At 44.4% G+C, this 18,538-nt stretch overlaps 2 protein-coding genes across 2 annotated transcripts in view; one reads left to right on the top strand and one right to left on the bottom strand.

Annotated features, from left to right (window-relative positions):
• Nucleotides 1–6,129, top strand: part of ADGRG1 (adhesion G protein-coupled receptor G1) — a 41,513-nt gene extending 35,384 nt beyond the window's left edge. Inside the window, exons 12-14 of the mRNA XM_048515242.1 lie at nt 1,763–1,871; nt 3,223–3,494; nt 5,814–6,129. Of these exons, the coding sequence (XP_048371199.1) occupies nt 1,763–1,871; nt 3,223–3,494; nt 5,814–5,929 (497 nt within the window). The 3' untranslated portion in view covers nt 5,930–6,129. The remainder of the gene's footprint in view (nt 1–1,762; nt 1,872–3,222; nt 3,495–5,813) is intronic.
• A 276-nt stretch (nt 6,130–6,405) lies between these two features.
• On the bottom strand, nt 6,406–16,217 carry LOC125443752 (pancreatic secretory granule membrane major glycoprotein GP2-like). Its single transcript, XM_048516052.1, has 8 exons — nt 16,172–16,217; nt 15,387–15,554; nt 13,811–14,016; nt 12,680–12,837; nt 11,410–11,658; nt 9,624–9,783; nt 8,345–8,492; nt 6,406–6,533 (listed from the first exon to the last, which is right to left on the bottom strand). Exons 1-8 carry the CDS (start codon nt 16,215–16,217, stop codon nt 6,406–6,408), a joined length of 1,263 nt encoding a protein of 420 aa, XP_048372009.1.
• Nucleotides 16,218–18,538: the final 2,321 nt, after the last annotated feature.

The following is an 18,538-nucleotide window of genomic DNA, read 5'->3' as shown; positions in this document are numbered from 1 at the left end:
TTCTGAGCAGAACTCTTCTTTGAAGGAAAATGGCTGTGAGAACCACTGCAAATAGTTCTGCAAAAGCTATTTGAAGCTATTTCTCTTTTTCCTGTCGCCTTTTCGAAAGAGCCACTTGATGGACAGGGAGGAAGATCATGTAGGAAGAAAATGAGCAGCATCCCCTAGTGGGCCCTGAATGTTAGTGCAAAAAATGAATTTGTTGGAAATACTAAAAGTTGTCACTTATATGTGTGTGTGTGTGTGTGTGTGTGTGTGAAGTCTATAACAGAATGCAACAGTGACAAGTATTCAGATATTAACAAGGATCTACACATAATAATTCCCTAATTCTGTAACTTAGTTTTATTTCTTTGTCTCTATGTGACAGAGCAGCAGTTGCGTAGTGGTTAAGAGCAGGTGCATTCTAATCTAGAGGAACCGGGTTGATTCCCCGCTCTGCCGCTTGAGCTGTGGAGGCTTATCTGGGGAATTCAGATTACCCTTACACTCCAACACACACCAGCTAGGTGACCTTGGACTAGTCACAGCTCTATGGAGCTCTGTCAGCCCCACCTACCTCACAGGGCGTTTGTTGTGAGGGGGGAAGGGCAAGGAGATTGTAAGCCCCTTTGAGTCTCCTACAGGAGAGAAAGGGGGGATATGAATCCAAACTCTTCTTCATCTTCTGTTTTCCGCATTGTCTTCTAACCCTGTAATCCACCTTGAGCCTCACAAAGAATGGCAGACTATAAATGAAGTAAATAGAAATACGTAGCGGAGTCCCTGTGGCTCAGTGGTAGAGAACCTGGTTTTGGGGGCACAAGCTCCAAAGTTTAATCCCCAGCTTGCTTGCTTGTTTTATTTATTTAGGCTTTTCTGGGCTTCTTTTCTCCCCAAAGCTGTTTACAAAAATTTTGGAGACAAACTAAATTAAATGGTATAATTTCAGCAAGCACGACAAAGAAAACAAGGTAAACACATCCTGGGCAGGTCCTTCTTCACTGGACCGGCTGCAAACTTCGTGCCAAGTGATCTTGTCCCCAAAGACTTGACCCCAAGGACTTGTCCCCTGCCTTAGCTTTTATGCCAGCAGACAGGGAAGAGACAGAAGCTCAGTGATATGTTACACAGCTGGCAAGATCTCCCAAAATCTCTTCCCTCTTATCCACTTAAACAATTTCATCTGGTGTTTCAAAAAACCTTTATCTGGATGAGAACCTAATACCTAGTGGCGTAATACAGTGGGGACATCCGGGGACAAATGGCCTGAGCACCCCCAGTGAGTCACGTGGAGGGGGCAGAAAATTGCCCCCCACACTTGTGACCCACCATGCTGCTGCCCCCCCCCGTCGGGCAAGCGAGAGGGAGCTGTCTGGGCCATAAGCTGGAGCCTGGCGGGGGGCACCATTTTCTCTCCCTATGCCCTTGCTAATACCGTTCAGAGTAGACCGCACTGTGTTCAATGGACCAATAGTTTCAGTCGCTTTTTCCAAGCATGAGTCTGCAAAGCTGCCTTTGATTGTGTTATACAAAATACTTCCTTCTAGGGTATGTAGGGGTTCTCTAGGATGAAATGAAAGATATGCTGCATTGTTCTCTCAGATGGAACCATGCTTTTTAACAAGAACATTGCAGAAGATACAGAGGCTGGAAGGGGCAGATTGTCCTAGTGTGAACACGGAAGCTGTGGCAGAACCATCACGTGCAAGGGTGAAGACAGACTCTGTCAGGGTGGTGCAGAGATGTCGGATAGAAACGCTAACTCATTCTCTTCCTGCAGGGCTCCCTATATTCCTTGTGGCTGTGGTCTTTGTGGCCGATCCCTCAAGCTACGGACCATACTTGATTAATGTGTACAAGACTTCAGACAGCTACACCAATGCAACCATGTAAGTTGCTTGTTGGGAGCCATAGGGAGGGTGTTAGTGTGTTGATATATATTAATATATTGTTAATTTATCGTTGTTAATGTATTGCTGTATTGTTAACGTATTGATATAGCATGGATTTAGTATTTATATGCATTGATGTAGTGCTGCTGTTCTTGTTATTGGCTAATTGCTAGGTCTGATGTGTTTAAGTCACCATCTGTAATTTCTGTTTTCTATTTATAGTTCTTATGTATTTTACTGGTATTTATTCTGTTTAATGTATTAAACAGAATTGTGTTATGTTGTTCGCTGCCCTGAACCCTACGGGGATGGGTGGGGTAGAAATCGAAGAATACAATACAACACAATACATCTGTAAGTCCAAATACAAATATGTATTTACTGCCCTTCCTACCTATTACCAGCGTGCACCACCAGTTAAAGTGCTGGAATAGGATCTGGGAGTTTCAGGTTTGAATCCCTGCTCTGCCATGGAAACCTGCTTGGTGATCTTGAGCCAATGACTCTTGGCCTGATCTACCTTACAGGGTTATTGTGAGGTTAAAATGGAAGAGGGGAGAATGATGTCATAAACCATTTAGAGGAGAAAAGTGGAATATATGGGATATAAATATCTAAATAAATTACTATTTAACTTCAGTTGGACATCCATCTGTCAGGAATACTCTAGTCTAGATTCTCGCTTTCAAGCAATGTGTTGGACTAGATCACATGTGTCAAACTCGTGGCCCTCCAGATGTTATGGACTACAGTTCCCATCATCCCCTGCCAGCATGATGCTGGCAGTGAATGATGGGAACTGTAATCCATAACATCTGGAGGGCTGCGAGTTTGACACCTATGGACTAGATGGTCTTCAGTACTCTAACAACCCTATTTTGTGTAGCCTGTTTCTACCCTGCTCTTCCAACAAGCTCCAGAAGCCTACTGATGATTATCTCTCCTCTCCCATTTTATTCTCACAACAACACTGGAGGTAGGTTAGGCTGAGAGACAGTGACTTTCCAAGGTCACCCAGCAACCTTCCATGGCAGAGCAGGAATTTGAACACGATCCTGGTTGCTATATTGTGCCTGTATGGCCCTTTCTGCACATGCAGAACAATGCACATTCAATCCACTTTCACAATTGTTTAAAAGTGGATTTTGCTATTCCACACAGTAAAATCCAGCTGCAAAATGCATTATTCTGCATGTGCAGAAGGGGCCTAAGATAGGGGGAGAGAATGCGAAATGCAAAACCCCTGTGCCAAAGAAGAATATCTATGAAGATGAGAAACCTGGTGGTGTGTAGGCGTGTACTTTGCATCACAGATTCATACCTTTATTTTCCCCTTCCTCTCTTCTAGCTGTTGGATAACAAAAAAGGACATCAACAGCATCCTGAACTTGGGATTTCTCAGTTTGGTGCTCCTCTTCAATAGCATCATGCTGGCAGCTATGGTGCGAGTGATCTTCAGGCTAAAGCAACAGAACGACCACCAGTGGCAATACGCAGTCATGCTCCTGGGGCTGAGTTTTGTCCTTGGCATCCCGTGGGGGCTGGCCTTTTTCTCATTCACTTTTGGAAGCTTCAAGCTTGCGGCCCTCTACCTCTTCACCATCATCAACTCCTTCCAAGGTTAGCAAGCCATGTCCCTTGCCCCTGTGTCATCCTTTCTTCCTGGAACTTTCAGTTTGTTGTTTCCCAAGAAATCAGACTTAGCGTCTGTTAGAATACGAAATTCTGGATCAGCATCTTCACTATTTTCTGCATGAGGTTCCGAGCCAGGTTCCCAGGTTCTAGCTTTTTGCTAAATACCTAAACTGGAGTCGTCAAGAGTGCTCTTTTAATGGAAGGAATAGAATGTACTTTGAACGCCTGAAAAATGCACAGGTTTTGTCCTCTTTGTATTGTTGGGGGTATTCAGTTACTACAAAGTGCTTTAATTTTATCATGCAGGTTTATTACAGTATTTAATGTATTACCCCGATCTTCATTTCATCGTTTTCTGCTTCCATAATCTGCTTTTAATCTCAGTGGGAAAGGTGGACTATAAACAAAATAAGTAAGCAAACAGAAGGTGATTTCCAGTCAGTCAAATTCTTTATTGCAGTCAAAGACCAACACATAATAATACAAACTGCACTTATACACAGTCGGTGACTGTTTACTAAAAGATCAACTCGTGAAAAAGCAAGTAGTAGGTAAAATACATTTGATTATGACAAAAGATTAAAAAGTTAATATAACTACACTTGTAAAGTGCCTGTGGAGTCTTGCTAAAACCTATAGTGACATTACTAGAAAACTCCGGCCTCCAACCATATCTTCTAAGGATCACAATTTATTCAGTCTTTCCCTCCCTAAACTATTCAGCCGGCAGATGTCTCTTGTGTTTGCAGATTAAAGAACAAAAACGGGCCGTTGCCGATGTAATTTTCTGGTCCCTACCTGTCAATATGTAGGCCAGTACATCTTTGTAGTTTTAGGCCTATTAAGACCTGTCATGGCTGGGCTACGAGGGATTTCCCGATTCGAGGGCTTTTCAAAAGTGGGACATCTAAATAACATGTGTTCTAATGTATCTATTTCTCCTAGAGGGCAGGGGCAGAGCCTCTTTTCATAAGGGATTTTCTTGTATTTCCCCTCTAACAGCGATGAGGGAAGAGATTTACATCTGGCCAATGAGAAAGCTCTTCTTGTGTTGCTGTTTTCAAGGAAAAACAGATATGGTGCTGTTGTTACTTGCCATCTTCGGTGTTCCGGTGCAATGTACTTAGGTGTCTTTAGGAGATCTGTTTGCCTCTCAATATCAAAAATTCTCTGCTTGACCTGTATACGGGCCCTATCAGCTCCCATGGCTATTAGAGCTTGTATGGAGAGTCCCATCTGTTGTATGGTGGTTTGGACTTTCTTATGCCAGCTGGACTGAAAATTTCAGGTAGCAGGACTTGGAGAAATCCCTGCCTGATGGGTTGCCAGCTATGGGTTGGGAAATATCTGGAGATTTTTAGGCAAAGCCTGAAAAGGATGGGGTTTGTAGAGGGGTCGGGATAATGCCATAGAATTCACCTCTCCAAGTGGCCATTTCCTTCATGTGATAAGTTGTAATTCCAGGAGATTTCCACCTGGTACCTGGAGGTCAGTAGCCCTACTGACAGATCTGATGATCCTGAGCTAACACAACTGTGTGTCCTCTTTTGTGCAATGAGAATTCCTGTATAAATAAAGAGCATTGCTGGTTTTTTCAACCTTCAGTAAATGCAACTGTCCTGCATGGTTGGCAGTAGTATGAAGGCTGAATTTAGGCACTAGGGGCTTTTTCGAATGCACAGATTTTCCCAGTGGTCAGATCTTATACCTTGGAAGCATTTTCTGTGCAATTACTCTGCCCACCTGTCATTTCCCCCCGGTCTTCAGTTGCATTTATCCTGCATGCTATTGCTGAAAACGTATTATTCCTAATGGTGGTGGGATGTCAGGTGTGATGCAAAAGAACATCCCGGATTTCCTTCCCATTTTCTCTTTTGCACAGGTATTGTAACATGGCGGCGCATTTGCATAGAAGCAGCCATTCAAAACATGTATTTCCACTTCTATTATTGAGAACAACCCACACAAAATGGAAGCTGCCCCTCCCCCCCGAAAAACCTACTTGATCAGGTGCCAATACCTGAAGGAACAGAAACACCTAACCCATTTCACCTCCCTAAAACACATTTTTTGGCCAAATTAGAGCTGCAGTAGCACACAATGGTTACTGTAGCAGTTGCTTGTTCATTAGCTTTTGAAATTCAGTGAGCTCAGGTAGGAGAGAAAAGTAAACTGAGGGCCAGTAAGTGGGTATGTGGTGAATCCTGATTCAACCCACCATTGTTTGTTTTTCCCCTTTCCACCATCTTCTCCAGCTATTGTTTATTCACCAGGTTACTCTCTCTCTCTCTCCTCTGTCCGCAGGGTTCCTCATCTTCCTTTGGTACCTGGCAAAAATGGTGCAGGCTCGCCGGTCTAGCTCAGCTCCGTTCTCATCTTCTAACAGCGTAAAGCTTCATTCCAGCAGCAGCGTGTTGTGACCTAGCGGGGATTTGTTGATCTTGAGGTTGTGCGCTGGAACCCCGCAGAAGAGGCCTGTATGTATGTATTATAGTGTGTAAGGAGTAGGGCGGGCACTTGCATCCTGAAATAATATATTCGTGGTGTCTTTGTGGTAAAGATGCATGCCTTTTTTCTTTTTTTTGTAAATGGTGTGTATAAAGTTTTTAAATGCTTCAAACCCGCACTGTGGATTTATTCTTGCTTGCATCTGAGGTAAATATTTGCAAGGTAATGTCATTGCCGTCTGAAACACCAAATTGGGGAGTGCGTCCCTCCCACGGTCTGCCCTTGATGCCTCTAGCTGGTGCATGTTTCCGCCAAGTTTCCACCTTCCCACGCTCTTCTACACTCACTTCAAAGAACAATAAAGGCAGTTTTTCTGTGGGGGCACTAACCAAAGTCAGATTTAATTTGGTTATGAAATTGCCTGAGTGTGGTAATGCATTAGCTTAAGTTAGAAGAACTTCCTGTACTCTTTGTGCACATTCACACTGTTGAGGGGGAAATACTCCCAGTACCCTTTTTCTCTTATCTTCTGCTCTCCAAAGTTATGGAAGTAACTCTCCACCAGGGCTGTTTTGGCTCAGAAAAACAACATGGAGGCAAGGGGGGAGGCAGGAACCCACAACAATGTCCTAAGACAAAATGGGTTCCCACAGGCTTCGCACAAAAAAGTTTCCCACACAGCTGTGTGACTGTGAAAAAAACAAGTCAGGTCCAAGGGACCCAAATCTTTCAAAAACATTGTATAGTTAGGCTTTAAAAATATTGTTTGACCATGAGGCAGGGAAAGGCCTTCAGTGTGTTAATGGCGCTGAAGAGGATAGCAGCTTTCTGCAGTCTCCAAGGGCAGCACGGGCAGAGAGGGACAGTCTGTTGCTCAGAACTGCAAACAAGAACTTTGGACATAAAAATCCTTCTGTAAGACCTCTTGAAACAGAACAGTGAGTGGGGAAACTGACGTGATGTACAAACATCCCCATGGAACAGAAAACTGCAGGCTTCAGCAGCTCCAAGGCTTCAACCTCTGCTTGGTTTTTATAATCTCTTGTTTGCCGAATAAAAAGGTAAAAGCAGTTCTCTGTGCAAGCACTGGGTCATTACTGATCCATAGGGTGATGATGTTTACTACAGGGTGGTTTGCCTTTGCCTTCCCAGTCTTCCCAGCAAGCCAGTGTGGTGGAGTGGTTGAGAGCAGGTGGATTCTAATCTGGAGAACTGGGTTTGATTCCCCACTGCTCAACCTGAGTGGCAGAGGCTTATCTGGTGAACTAGATGTGTTTTCGCACTCCTACATTCCTGCTGGGTAACCTTGGGCTAGTCACAGTTCTCTCAGGACTCTCTCAGCCCCACCCACCTCACAAGGTGTCTGCTGTGGGGAGAGGAAAGGAAAGGAGCTTGTAAGCCACTTTGAGTCTCCTTACAGGAGAGAAAGGGGGGATATAAGTCCAAACTCCTTCTCTTCTTTTACTCATTTTACCAACCTCGCAAAGATGGAAGGCTGAATCAAGCGTGAGCCAGCTACCTGAAACCAGCTTCTGTCAGGTTCAAACTCAGGTTGTGAGCAGAGCTTTGACTGAAGTACTGCTATTTACCACTCTCCACTGTGGGGCTTAGGGCTGAAATAGTGCTGATATTGGCATTTTAAAGGGGAGGGGAAAGCTGGGCCCTTCAAAAAATCCCCCCTTTTAGATTAGATTTATAAAAGGCAGAAAACCGTTTTGAAGAGCACCGCTTTCCCCTTCCCTATAAAATGCTAATTTCAGTGCTGTGAGTCCATCTGAGAATGCAGCCAAGTAGTGGTTGAAGGGTTAAATCCCCTGCTCCCTTCCTCTGTCCCCTGCAAAATGGAGCTGCATGACTATAATGGATGCAATAACATTTCCGCGATCAGTCTCTGCGAAACAAAGCAGGACTGGCAAAAATAAGTACCACTTATTTCTGCCGGTCCTGTTTTGTTTTGCAGAGACTGATCACAGAAACCATTGTCTCTTTTGGCTCAAAAGAAGGGCATGTAGCTGCAGTACTGTTGAAGCCTACTGCATTGCCACTAAAGCTGGATCTTTAGCCTTTCAAAGTTAAGCTAGTACTGGAATAGCCAGAGAGAAAGATAAAGGCTCACACATAGACACCTTTCCTTGCAATTTTCAGGTTTATTTGGAATTCTGCTGCAGGCAAGTTGCTCATTTCTTCATGGCCTTGGCTACAGCAGTCAAAATGACCGCAATACCGATGCCTGCCGAAACCACTACACCAGGGATCCATAGCTGCGAGTCTGGAGAGAGTGTGCAAGAGAGACAGATGAGATTTGGTGTAATTTGCAGTAACCGGAGACAACAGCCCAAGCTATTCATTCATGCTGGTAGTATCTGAGGTAGGGAAGCATTACATACCCCATGGAGGAGACTCTTGGCTACCACTGGACATTGGGTTCTGTGTTTCCACGGAAGAAGGGGCCAGGAGACTAATAGGTCCATAGGAAACTATCTTACTGTAGTTGTCATCCATCGCTCTCTTGTGCTTCGACTTACTGGGACATTGCTGTGGGCAATAGCATAAAAGTATCAAGTCTGGTTTTTTCACTGGGCAGTGCATAAAGGAAACATGGTCTGATTGGCAGGAGCTTTCCCCATGCCATCGAAGTCTTGGAAAAATTACAGCCATAAGCTGCAGGAACTCTAAAGGTTGGGCAAACCTCTGTTTTGGAAGACCACTGATTTACTGTAGAAACTCTATATGCTGGCCTACAAAGTAAAATAATTAAATCATAAAAACAATGTAAGGCTATGAGAACAAAATTAAAGTTCAGTTGCATCTTAACACCATCAGGGTATACACAACATTTCAAGCTATAGTTTGTCTCAGAGACAGATGTTAGTACAGTCTGGCCTCTACCCAGGCCCGGGCTCTTACAGCCCTGGCCCCTGCCTGGTGGAATGCTCTCCCTCCAGCCATCAGGGCTCTGCTGCAGGACCTTGGACAGTTCCAAGAGCCTGTGAAATGGAGCTGTTCCACCAGGCTTTTGGGGAGGCCAATCGCTGATTGCCCCTCATGCCATTTCCCCCACATATCATCATCATTGGCTGCCACGTGCCCGGTCCCCTCACAGGGGGATAGGAAGTTTCCTTTGGGTTGCCATCTAATGTTAGTTTTTTCCTGTTTTGTTGAGGCTGTATTTAGCCAAGTCTGTTTTAATTATTAGATTGTGATTTTAATTGTTCATTTTTTTATCCTCTGTACACCACCCAGAGCCCTTCGGGAGTGGCGGTTTAACAAATTGAACAAATAAATAAACCTCCCCAAACAGGTTGTATGGAGAGTACGAGATAGCAGGGGGCAGGCAAAATGGCAGATCGTCTTAGCTAGAAAGACTTTGCAGCAGGAAAACCAAGATGTAAACAAAAAATGTGGGGAAAACCCACTGCAAAGCAAATAGCCCTGGGGTACCTAACGCATACCCTTCCCTCCTATCTTGTAGTTTGGCAAGAGCTACTGAGCCGAAAAACAAAACTTATCAGCTTCCTCCGTTGCATTCAGACACAGTTTCCCTTGTTTCCTTTTTGACTATTTTTTTAAAAAAGGAATACCTTGAAACTTTGTTCTGTGGGTCATTTAACCTGCAGATTACCTTCCCTCTGCCCCCAGCAAGACACAAGGTTCGAAGTACCATACCTTGGCACAGGGCTCTTGGTTTTCTGGAATGCACAGGTGCACCTGGCAGTGAAGGTACACCTCGGAGAAGTTTTTAAACTGGAACATCTGAAAACTGAACTTTGCCACGGTGCTGGTGCCAATGTGATTGAGCAAGGTCACAGTTGTGTCACGGGGACACCTGGAAGAGGCCAAGTACATTAAACGAGTCATTGCTGAAAATGCATCGGTTCACAATATAGGCCAAGAACAGTGAGGGAGGGCGCTGGTTGAACTATTAACACTCAGTCCCGAAACATGGTAAAGTGGGGGGGGGGGGGGCTGTTACCATGTGCAAAAAGCTTTCATCTCTAGCAAACCAGAGGTTGAGCCCATCACGGTAAGAAGAAGAGTAGAAGAAGAAGAGTTTGGATTTATATCCCCCCTTTATCTCCTCAAGGAGACTCAAAGGGGCTTACAATCTCCTTGCCCTTCCCCCCTCACAACAAACACCCTGTAAGGTAGGTGGGGCTGAGAGAGCTCCGAGAAGCTGTGACTAGCCCAAGGTCACCCAGCTGGTGTGGGTGGGAGTGTACAGGCTAATCTGAATTCCCCAGATAAGCCTCCACAGCTCAGGCGGCAGAGCTGGGAATCAAACCCGGTTCCTCCAGATTAGATACACGAGCTCTTAACCTCCTACGCCACTGCGTTGTGACACCCAGGGAGTTTGGAACCTTTCACTATATAGGTTAAAGGACAATGTGGAAAAAGTTGGAAATAAGGTTGCCAGCTTCCAGGTGGTTGCTGGAAATCTGCTATTAAAACTGATCTCCAGGCATCAGAGACTTCTTCACCTGGAGAAAATGGCCTCTTGGGAAGGTGGACTTGATGGCATTATGCCCCTTTGAAGGTCCGCTCCTTCCTTGAACCCTGCCCTCCTCAGGTACCACCTCCAAAACCTCCAGGTCTTTCCCAACCTGGATCAGGCAACACTCGTTGGAAAGCTCCTGGGGAATGATTTTTTTTAAAAAAAAATTCTTTAGAATAGCCAACTTCTATGTTCTTGGGGGGTGTTCTGTGCTCTTGGCAGTGGTCCGAAGACTTGTAGCATAGAAATGGCTTCCTGGTTGCCATAAGCCTCCTTCATTACAGAAATGCTATTCATATGGTGATGTACTGGCACTGGAATCTGAGGCAAAGCCAAAAAATACTTTTGTTACTTTCAGAGGGTAACCATATTGGTCTGCAGTAGAAGAGCTAGATTCGAGTCCAGTGATACCTTAGGGAACACAAGATTTTGAGGTCCTTGTTTTTCATTTAAAATGCTAACCATACAGCAGGCGAGCAGGGTTTTGAATATCGAAATCTAGCAGAGCTTCACTTCTCAAACTGGTCCACCAAATTAGAGTCCACCGCTCATCTGGAGGCAGGGGCATACTGCCCAGGGGGAGATAGAGGGTCAAATGTCCCCTGACTGCGGCCATTTAGTCATGTGAGGGGCAGAAAATTGCCCCCACGCCCCTCCTCCTTTCCCCCGGGTCCATACACTGCCTTTAAGTCCTGGTGCAAAAAATCATTGTTTGGTCATGGTGGGGGGAAGATGGCCACCCATACAGGAGGGGGGGGGCAGAAAACTCAGATTTTGCACTGGGCTACATTTTCCCTAGATACGCCTCTGTGTGGAGGAATGGGGAATCAAACCTGGTCCTCCAGATTAGAGTCCACCTGCTCTTAACCAGTATTCCACACTGACTCTTGTATGATGTACAGAATGATGCCTGAAATGAGACATGCCCAAAATGGCAAAAAAAAAGCCGCCCTCACTCACCCTTTCATAATCAGGTGGTGCTTTAGGCTGTCCTCTGGGTTGTTTCTGGGAGTGCCCCAGCAGTCGTCCACGCTCAGGAAGAAGTACTTCACCTGCTGCTGCCCTTTGATTTGCAGAAGGACATAAAGGGTGTCTGTCAGGACGAGGGAAAGTAACTGCTGCTGGGAGTAGGCCTGATCATAGCTGGGGCTGTCATACAGCGCCATGGTCACCGTGAAGTCCCCTTCCTTCACCTCAAACTGAACAAGCCTAGAAAAGAGGGAGCCACAAGTTCAACAAAGAATGATGGGAGCTGGTCCTCATGTGCGTGTATTTGTGTGTTCATCAAGTTGCAGTCAGTTTGCAACCACCCTGAAGGTTTTTTGAGGCAAGAGACATCAGAGGTGGTTTGCCATTGGCTGTCTCCACGTAGCCACCCTGGGTTTCCTTGGTGGTCTCCCTTCCAAGTACTAACCAGGACTGAGCCTGCTTAGCTTCCCAGATCTGAAGAGATCTGGCTGGGCTGGACTATCCAGGTCAGGGCACTGGTCGCTGTAACCAACAAACTGTACACATTTATCCCTCCCCACTCTTGCTCTTGCCCCAGATCTTCTAAAGCTTGTTTTCTATTCAGTCATGTAACGTCATGGCAAGTAACAATATATTGTAAAATTTGTGTAACAGGTTTTCTGAATTTCCAACTTCCATTTTAAAAAGGCTTTAATCTTTTTGTTGAAGAGGTATGCCTTTCCCCCTATTATCTCCGCAATAGAAGGAGTTAGGTTATTTACTTTTTAAGAATGAAAGCTTGAAGTACAGATAACCTGGTAGGCAGATTGTTATTATATATTGATAAAACATAATACATAAAACATACAATACAATACAAAACGTATAATACAATACATAAAACATAATTCAATTGCCAATTAGGGAAAAACAAAACAAGGAAGCCCCCTAGTGGCTGGGGATGAAATAGCCACCAAAGGGAGAGTGACAGAAATTTTCCCTACTACGTGAGAGTGAACTTTCCCACTTTTCTACATGACAGGTATTCCAGCTTCACTTCGGAGCAAAGCAGGTTTGAGATAGATCGGAGAAAAGCTGAGGAAACCTCAGGAGGTACATGACTGCAACATAATGCTGTGAGGAAATCAGGAGAAAGAAAAAAACACGACTCCACAGCATTCATGCCATATAACCTGGGTGAAAATGGCCCCAGCAAACAAGGCAACAGTTCTTTTTTCTAGTACAGTTTTCAACTTGGAAGGACAGAGGATGAGGAACATACGTGTCAACAGCCCTGAGTGGGTTTTGCAAGCCAACAATTTGTGTGTAGGCGTAGACGCAGGAGAAACGCACATTAAGAACCACAGTTCTTGTGATCACCCCCTTGTCCTCTCTGTCTGTTTGAATCTCATTGGCGTAAGACACATGAGAGCCATTGACCTGAAAAAGAGTCAGAAAGTTGGCTTAGAGAGAATCAAAACGTAACTGGAGCCTATTAAACCATATACTTATAAACTGCAATAGGTTCTTCATTCACAGTACATGGCAGGCTGCCTGCTTTAACATGTTATACCACCAGTATACTTTTTAAAGAGTCAGCATGGTGTAGTGGTTAGGAGCAGCGGACTCTAATCTGGAGAACCGGGTTTGATTCCCCACTCCTTCACATGAGTGGCAGACTCTTATCTGGTGAATTGAATTTGTTTCCCCGCTCCTACACATGATGCTTGTTGGGTGACCTTGCGCTAGTCACAGTTCTCTCAAAACTTTCTCAGCTCCACGTACCTCACAAAATGTCTGTTGTGGGGAGAGGAAGGGAAGCCACCTTGAGTCTCTTAACAGGAGAGAAAGGTGGAGTATAAATCCAATCTCTCCTTTTAACACGGTAAAGAGTTAATGAAAACTATTTTCACAAAAATTGCAAAGATACCCAGGCAATTTAACTGTATGTGAGAGAACAAGCTGAGTTTATGACATCACCAGCTCCAGCCAATATGTGCCATTTCTACTTAGATCTTCCACGAAAGCTTTACCACTTTGAATGTCAGGTATGGCACTGAAATCTTCCTCTCTCGTCTGTTGACTAACATTTCCAATAACCTGGTGAAAAAAAAATGTCTTCCCCCAGGTTTATTTCTTCCTTTTTTTGCCAGTAGATTACATAAGAGCCCCATAAGGTTCTCCCCTTCTTCATTTTATCTTTGCAACAACCTTATGAAGCAGAGAGTGTGTGATTGCCCTAAGGTTAACCAACAAGCTTCATGGCAGAATGAGAATTTGAACCCAGGTCTTTCCAGTCTCTGTTCAACCACACTACACCTCACTGAATTCTTCCTCCACTAGACCTGGCTTTGAAAATGGCTCCCCATAAGTTTTTGCGTGTGGTGTGTGAAAGGGTGCTTCAGAACTTCACCTGAATCAGAGATCCACAGGCCGTGTGATTCTCTTTCGTCAGCTTTGCCCCGAAGAATGCCGCGCCACTTCGATTTTGCTCAGAGACTTTGCAGTTGACGTTCTTCAGGTGGATCCATGCCAATGGGATATTGAACATTTCAAACACTTCCTTTCTCACCATCATCATCATGAACTCTTCCTCACATTGCAGCTCTACCGCCATTCCTGGCGGGAAACAAGAAGTTTGCAATGACTGGGAACAAAAGGGACTAGATATTGATTGCCAAAGTTTTCCAGGGGAACATGGGAAAGAGAGGAGGTCTTTAAAAGGTTGCAAATGGTAAAAGACCATTTATTCCCACCTTTCAGTTCTCTCTGGCCTTTTTTGCACACACGGTTTGTTCCAGATTTAATATGTGAGGTCGTCACTGTTTCTGGCTTTTTTTCGCACACACTTGAGCCGTAATGTGTGCCAACCCCCAATCTGTACCTCATTTCAGCCTTTGTCCCACATTTTTCCTGTCGCTCGATAATTGTGCTACTTTCTTGGATAAAATGAATTCCCCCCACAATCTGGTGCCCAGGTGCAAAACATAACTGGAGCAAGCGACTGTGAGGGGTCACACCCACCGTGTGATGCGATTTTCTGCAACCAATCAGGATGTGATTGAGCTTGCCAGTTGGACCCTGGACAGCACAACAGCCAATCGGAATCGTCATTTGCACCGCATTCCAGGGCGATGCAAAAAAACAGGAGTTGCAAAACAACCAGAAGATCCGTAACAACCTGGTGATGTGTGAATGCTATCGAGCGACGAAACAGCAACAAAAAGGTCAGGATGTCGATGCGAATTGCTTTAATTCTATAACAAACCGTGTGTGTGAAAAAGGCCTCTTACAATTAATAGCAGAAGAGATCAATTGAGTGGGGTGCCAAGATAGAGGAACATCTTGGGGCAATATTTTGCACTTAATGCAACTCTGTATTCCCCATAAAAATTCAGCAGCATCTGCCTGTTTGGGTATGATCGTAATAGAGTGTCTAGGTAGAAAGAAGTCTTGCTCAGCAAAGGTCTCACTTCTCTTGACAGCTGTCCCTTTATATTTTATTATTTTTCTCTTTTTTTCATGGTGCAGCCGCAAGCACTTGAATTTCTCTGTAAAGAGTTACAGCCTATCATTTAACAGTAACAATAGAATTCCTGAATGGAGCCTGAATCACTTGCTTTGCCAGGAACGACTGCTTTTCTTTTTGTTTATTATTAAAATAAACAAAAATTAATGATAACTTTTTATGTGAGTAAACTAATGACAAAGATTCTAAGACCTTATGAGGTCTCTCTAGTACACAGAAAATGTTATATTGGGATCCATTATGCAACATGTACTTAATATAATGATGGATAGAGATCTCCTTTGATATAATTTAGCTATTTCCCATTCTTTTGCTTTTTTTCTGTTCTGTTTAATATATGTTGAAAAACAATTATTTCTGTAAAAGATTAGTTGCAGAACTTGTTCAGAATACAGGGAAGGAGATTGAGAAAGACCCTATGCAGGTAACACAGATGCTGTCCCACCGCAATTTGCTTTACCTTCGCAGAATGATCCCGTGAATCCCGGCTTACAGGCACAACTTGGCTTGCCTTCGGCGATGCTACAAACACCCTGGTTCCGACATGGGCTTGAAAAGCAAGGTCCCAGGTTCCTTGGAGTTTGCAGGACTGCATTTTCTGTTGTGCTACGAGCCTCCGTCAGCTGACCTACAGCAGAAGGAATCAGTCAGTCGCTTGAAAGCAGAGGAGGCCTCCACTTTCATCACGCACCCAATCTGTAAGGTGCATCAATAGAACTCGTTCAAGGTATTTTGGTCTCCTCTGTGCCTCTTTCAGAACTGCCACCAGCTGAGTCCAAAAGCGTTAGGATTTTACATGTGCCTGCTTCATTCGGTCAAGCAGAGTGAACTGCTGAAGTCACATGCCTGGAAAGACCTCTCTGCTTCTTCTTCCAGCAAAAGAGGAGAGATAGACGCACAGGCACAAATAGGTTGCAAAGACACCCAGACTGAACACTTGCAAAAATTGCGTTTGCTGCTCCTATATTCAGTGGAGATTCATTTATTATCCAGGAAAGTTCTATAAAACAAATTCACTTGCATCTCTGCCCTATTATTTACTCTGCTAATTCATTGCAATACAAGAAAAAGGCAAAGGCCAGTGTTGAGTTGAGCCCCCACAGTGTGACTGCACCGCTTGCATTATGCCTCCCCCGCCCAGTCACTCAGATTGCTGGGCTGAGGAGCCCACTCTTTGCAGCTGGATAGCAGCTTCCTGAACTCCAAGACAGCACCTGGGAAACTCACCATGACAATTTCTCCCACCTGCCAGTAAAAGCAACAGAACCAGTAGTGAAGAGATCATGGCCATTTTCTGGAAAAACAACAACACAGTGTATAATAATGAGCCAGTTATCATTATCGGGATGGTTTATATTTGTGTACTTTAAAGCTGATTACATTGCATGGTTAAGGAGGCAGGAGAACCGTGTTTTGAATAAATAAAAGCCTAGGAAAAAAGAAACAGGGAACTAATGTGTCAACTAATTTAGCATCAAAGCAAAAAGCACATTTGCTGGAGCACAGTTGCTTCCCAGGAAAGTTCACCCCACAAAGCAACCAGCTGCCATTTTAGCCAATGGAGCCCTCTTCCTGGAATCAAGCCAGAAGGAAAGCAGAGGAACACTTTCGTGAGGTATACACTCAGCACAAACCTCAGAAGCAGAGTTGCCAGCCTCTAGATGTGGCCTTGAGTTCACCTAGAACTGTAACCCATCTCCAAACTATAGAGATCTGTTCATCCTGGAGAAACGATCATGTCTAAGACAAGAGGAAGTTGCGAGTTGCTGGACAGAGCAGAGACTCTAAATAGAGTTGCCAGTACTGGGTTGGGACATTTCTGAATAATTGGGGGCAGAGCCACAAAAGAAAAAGAAGAGTTTAGAATGATATCCCCCCCTCCCTTGTCTCTGGTAAGGAGACTCAAAGGGGCTTACAATCTCCTTTCATTTCCCCTGCCCCCCCACAACAAACACCCTGTGAGCTGGGTGGGGCTGAGAGAGCTCTGAAGAATTGTGACTAGCCCAAGGTCACCCAGCAAGCTAACCTGGTTCACCAGATAAGCCTGCACAGGTCAAGTGGCAGAGTGAGGAATCAAACCCTGTTCTCCAGATTAGAGCACACCTACTCTTAACCACTATACCATGCTGGAAAGGGAGGGATTCCAGGCAGGATGTGTGATGCTACCGAGTCCACCCTGCAGAGCTGACCATTTCCTTTAGGGAGCTGATCCCTGTTGTCTGGAGGTCAGCTATACTGATGGACAAACTGCAGGATGAAGAAGAAGAAGAAGAGTTTGGATTTATATCCCCCCTTTCTCTCCTGCAGGAGACTCAAAGGGGCTTACAATCTCCTTGCCCTTCCCCCTCACAACAAACACCCTGTGAGGTAGGTGGAGTTGTCTAAGACTTGCATTGCTCCTTATGGCATACCATAGAGGCTTGGAAAAAGTAATTGTCTGTAAAGACATCAGAGGAACGTTGGCTGAGGACTGAGAGGCAAATGTGCTGCTCTTGTGTGGTGTCTGCCTATAGATCCTGAGATTAATTTTTCTTCTTCTTACAGTTACGAAAAACCTGAAGACAATTTTGAGAGTTTTTTAGGCAAAATTAGATGAGGCAGGAAAGTTCAGTCTAAAAATCTGAATTTGGGTGGGAGGAAGTGGTCCAACAAAAAAGGGAAAAGTTGGAGAAACTGACCTTTGACCTAAATGCAACATCAAGGGATACAACAACACAGCTTAGTTGTCCTTCCCTCCATAAAGTCTACCATCGCCTGGCACCACCTCAAATTTCCTGAATTTTCAAAGATTGTCACCCTAAAGTGGCCATTCTGCAAAAATTTCATCTGACCTTGAGAACTCCCCTATTATTTCCATGCTGTACAGTACAATCCTAAACATAGTCCATGACAGAAGCAATATTCAGACTGGGCTTATCAGTCTCAAAGGGAACAACTCTAAAGAGGTCTTCTCAGTTCCCTTTTATTCCATGGGGCTTGTTCCCAGGGAAGTGTTCTTCCAAAAATATTCCTGACATTTCAGTAGAAGGAGAGCTTTGGTTTTCAAATATTTGTGTGTGTGTATGGTGGGGTGTTTAGACCAGCACCAGATGGACTCGCCAGGGCCAAGGCTGGCTAATGGGGAAAGTGTACAGGCATGGAAACATTTATCCTATTCATTTGTTTTTACAGAATTAGAAAACAAAGAAATTGAAGTTGAAAAAATGTGTTGGCCATCATTTAAGAATGGGAAGGGAAGGTATCACATTTCATACTGACTATATACAAGTAATTTGGGTGAACTGTGAACCTATCTAGCTACAAGCAGGACTCTCAGCCTGCTGATCATGCCCTCAGTGCATGCAGTATATTTTGAAGGCATATGGGGAAATCACTGCCCTCTCTACCCCAGCCTCATTCTACACAGCTAGGACTAAATTCAGATATATGCTCTTTGGCCTTTCTCCTGCCATTAGTATGTGCATGGGGAAAGTAGACTGTTTTAAATGTACTTGCGTTAGCTTTCGGAATCAATTCATATCATACAGGAAGACTGGTCTGCAGTTGTATTTCAGCTTTCCTGTGCATTAGAATATATGTGGGATTTCATTCTAGAAGCTATGCTGAATACTC

This window comes from Sphaerodactylus townsendi, linkage group LG14 (genome assembly GCF_021028975.2).
Source record: "Sphaerodactylus townsendi isolate TG3544 linkage group LG14, MPM_Stown_v2.3, whole genome shotgun sequence".
Taxonomy (NCBI): domain Eukaryota; kingdom Metazoa; phylum Chordata; class Lepidosauria; order Squamata; family Sphaerodactylidae; genus Sphaerodactylus; species Sphaerodactylus townsendi.
The sequence above is the reverse complement of the archived record's forward strand: the minus strand, read 5'-3'. Positions and strand labels throughout refer to the sequence as shown.

Coding starts and splice junctions, on each gene's coding strand:
- LOC125443752 (XM_048516052.1), bottom strand. CDS start 16,217: ATGGCCATGATCTCTTCACTACTGGTTCTGTTGCTTTTACTGGCAG. Junction 9,784..11,409: donor CACCACCTGATTATGAAAGG/GTGAGTGAGGGC, acceptor GGCCTCTTCCAG/GTGTCCCCGTGACACAACTG. Junction 8,493..9,623: donor ACCAAGAGCCCTGTGCCAAG/GTATGGTACTTC, acceptor TATTGCCCACAG/CAATGTCCCAGTAAGTCGAA.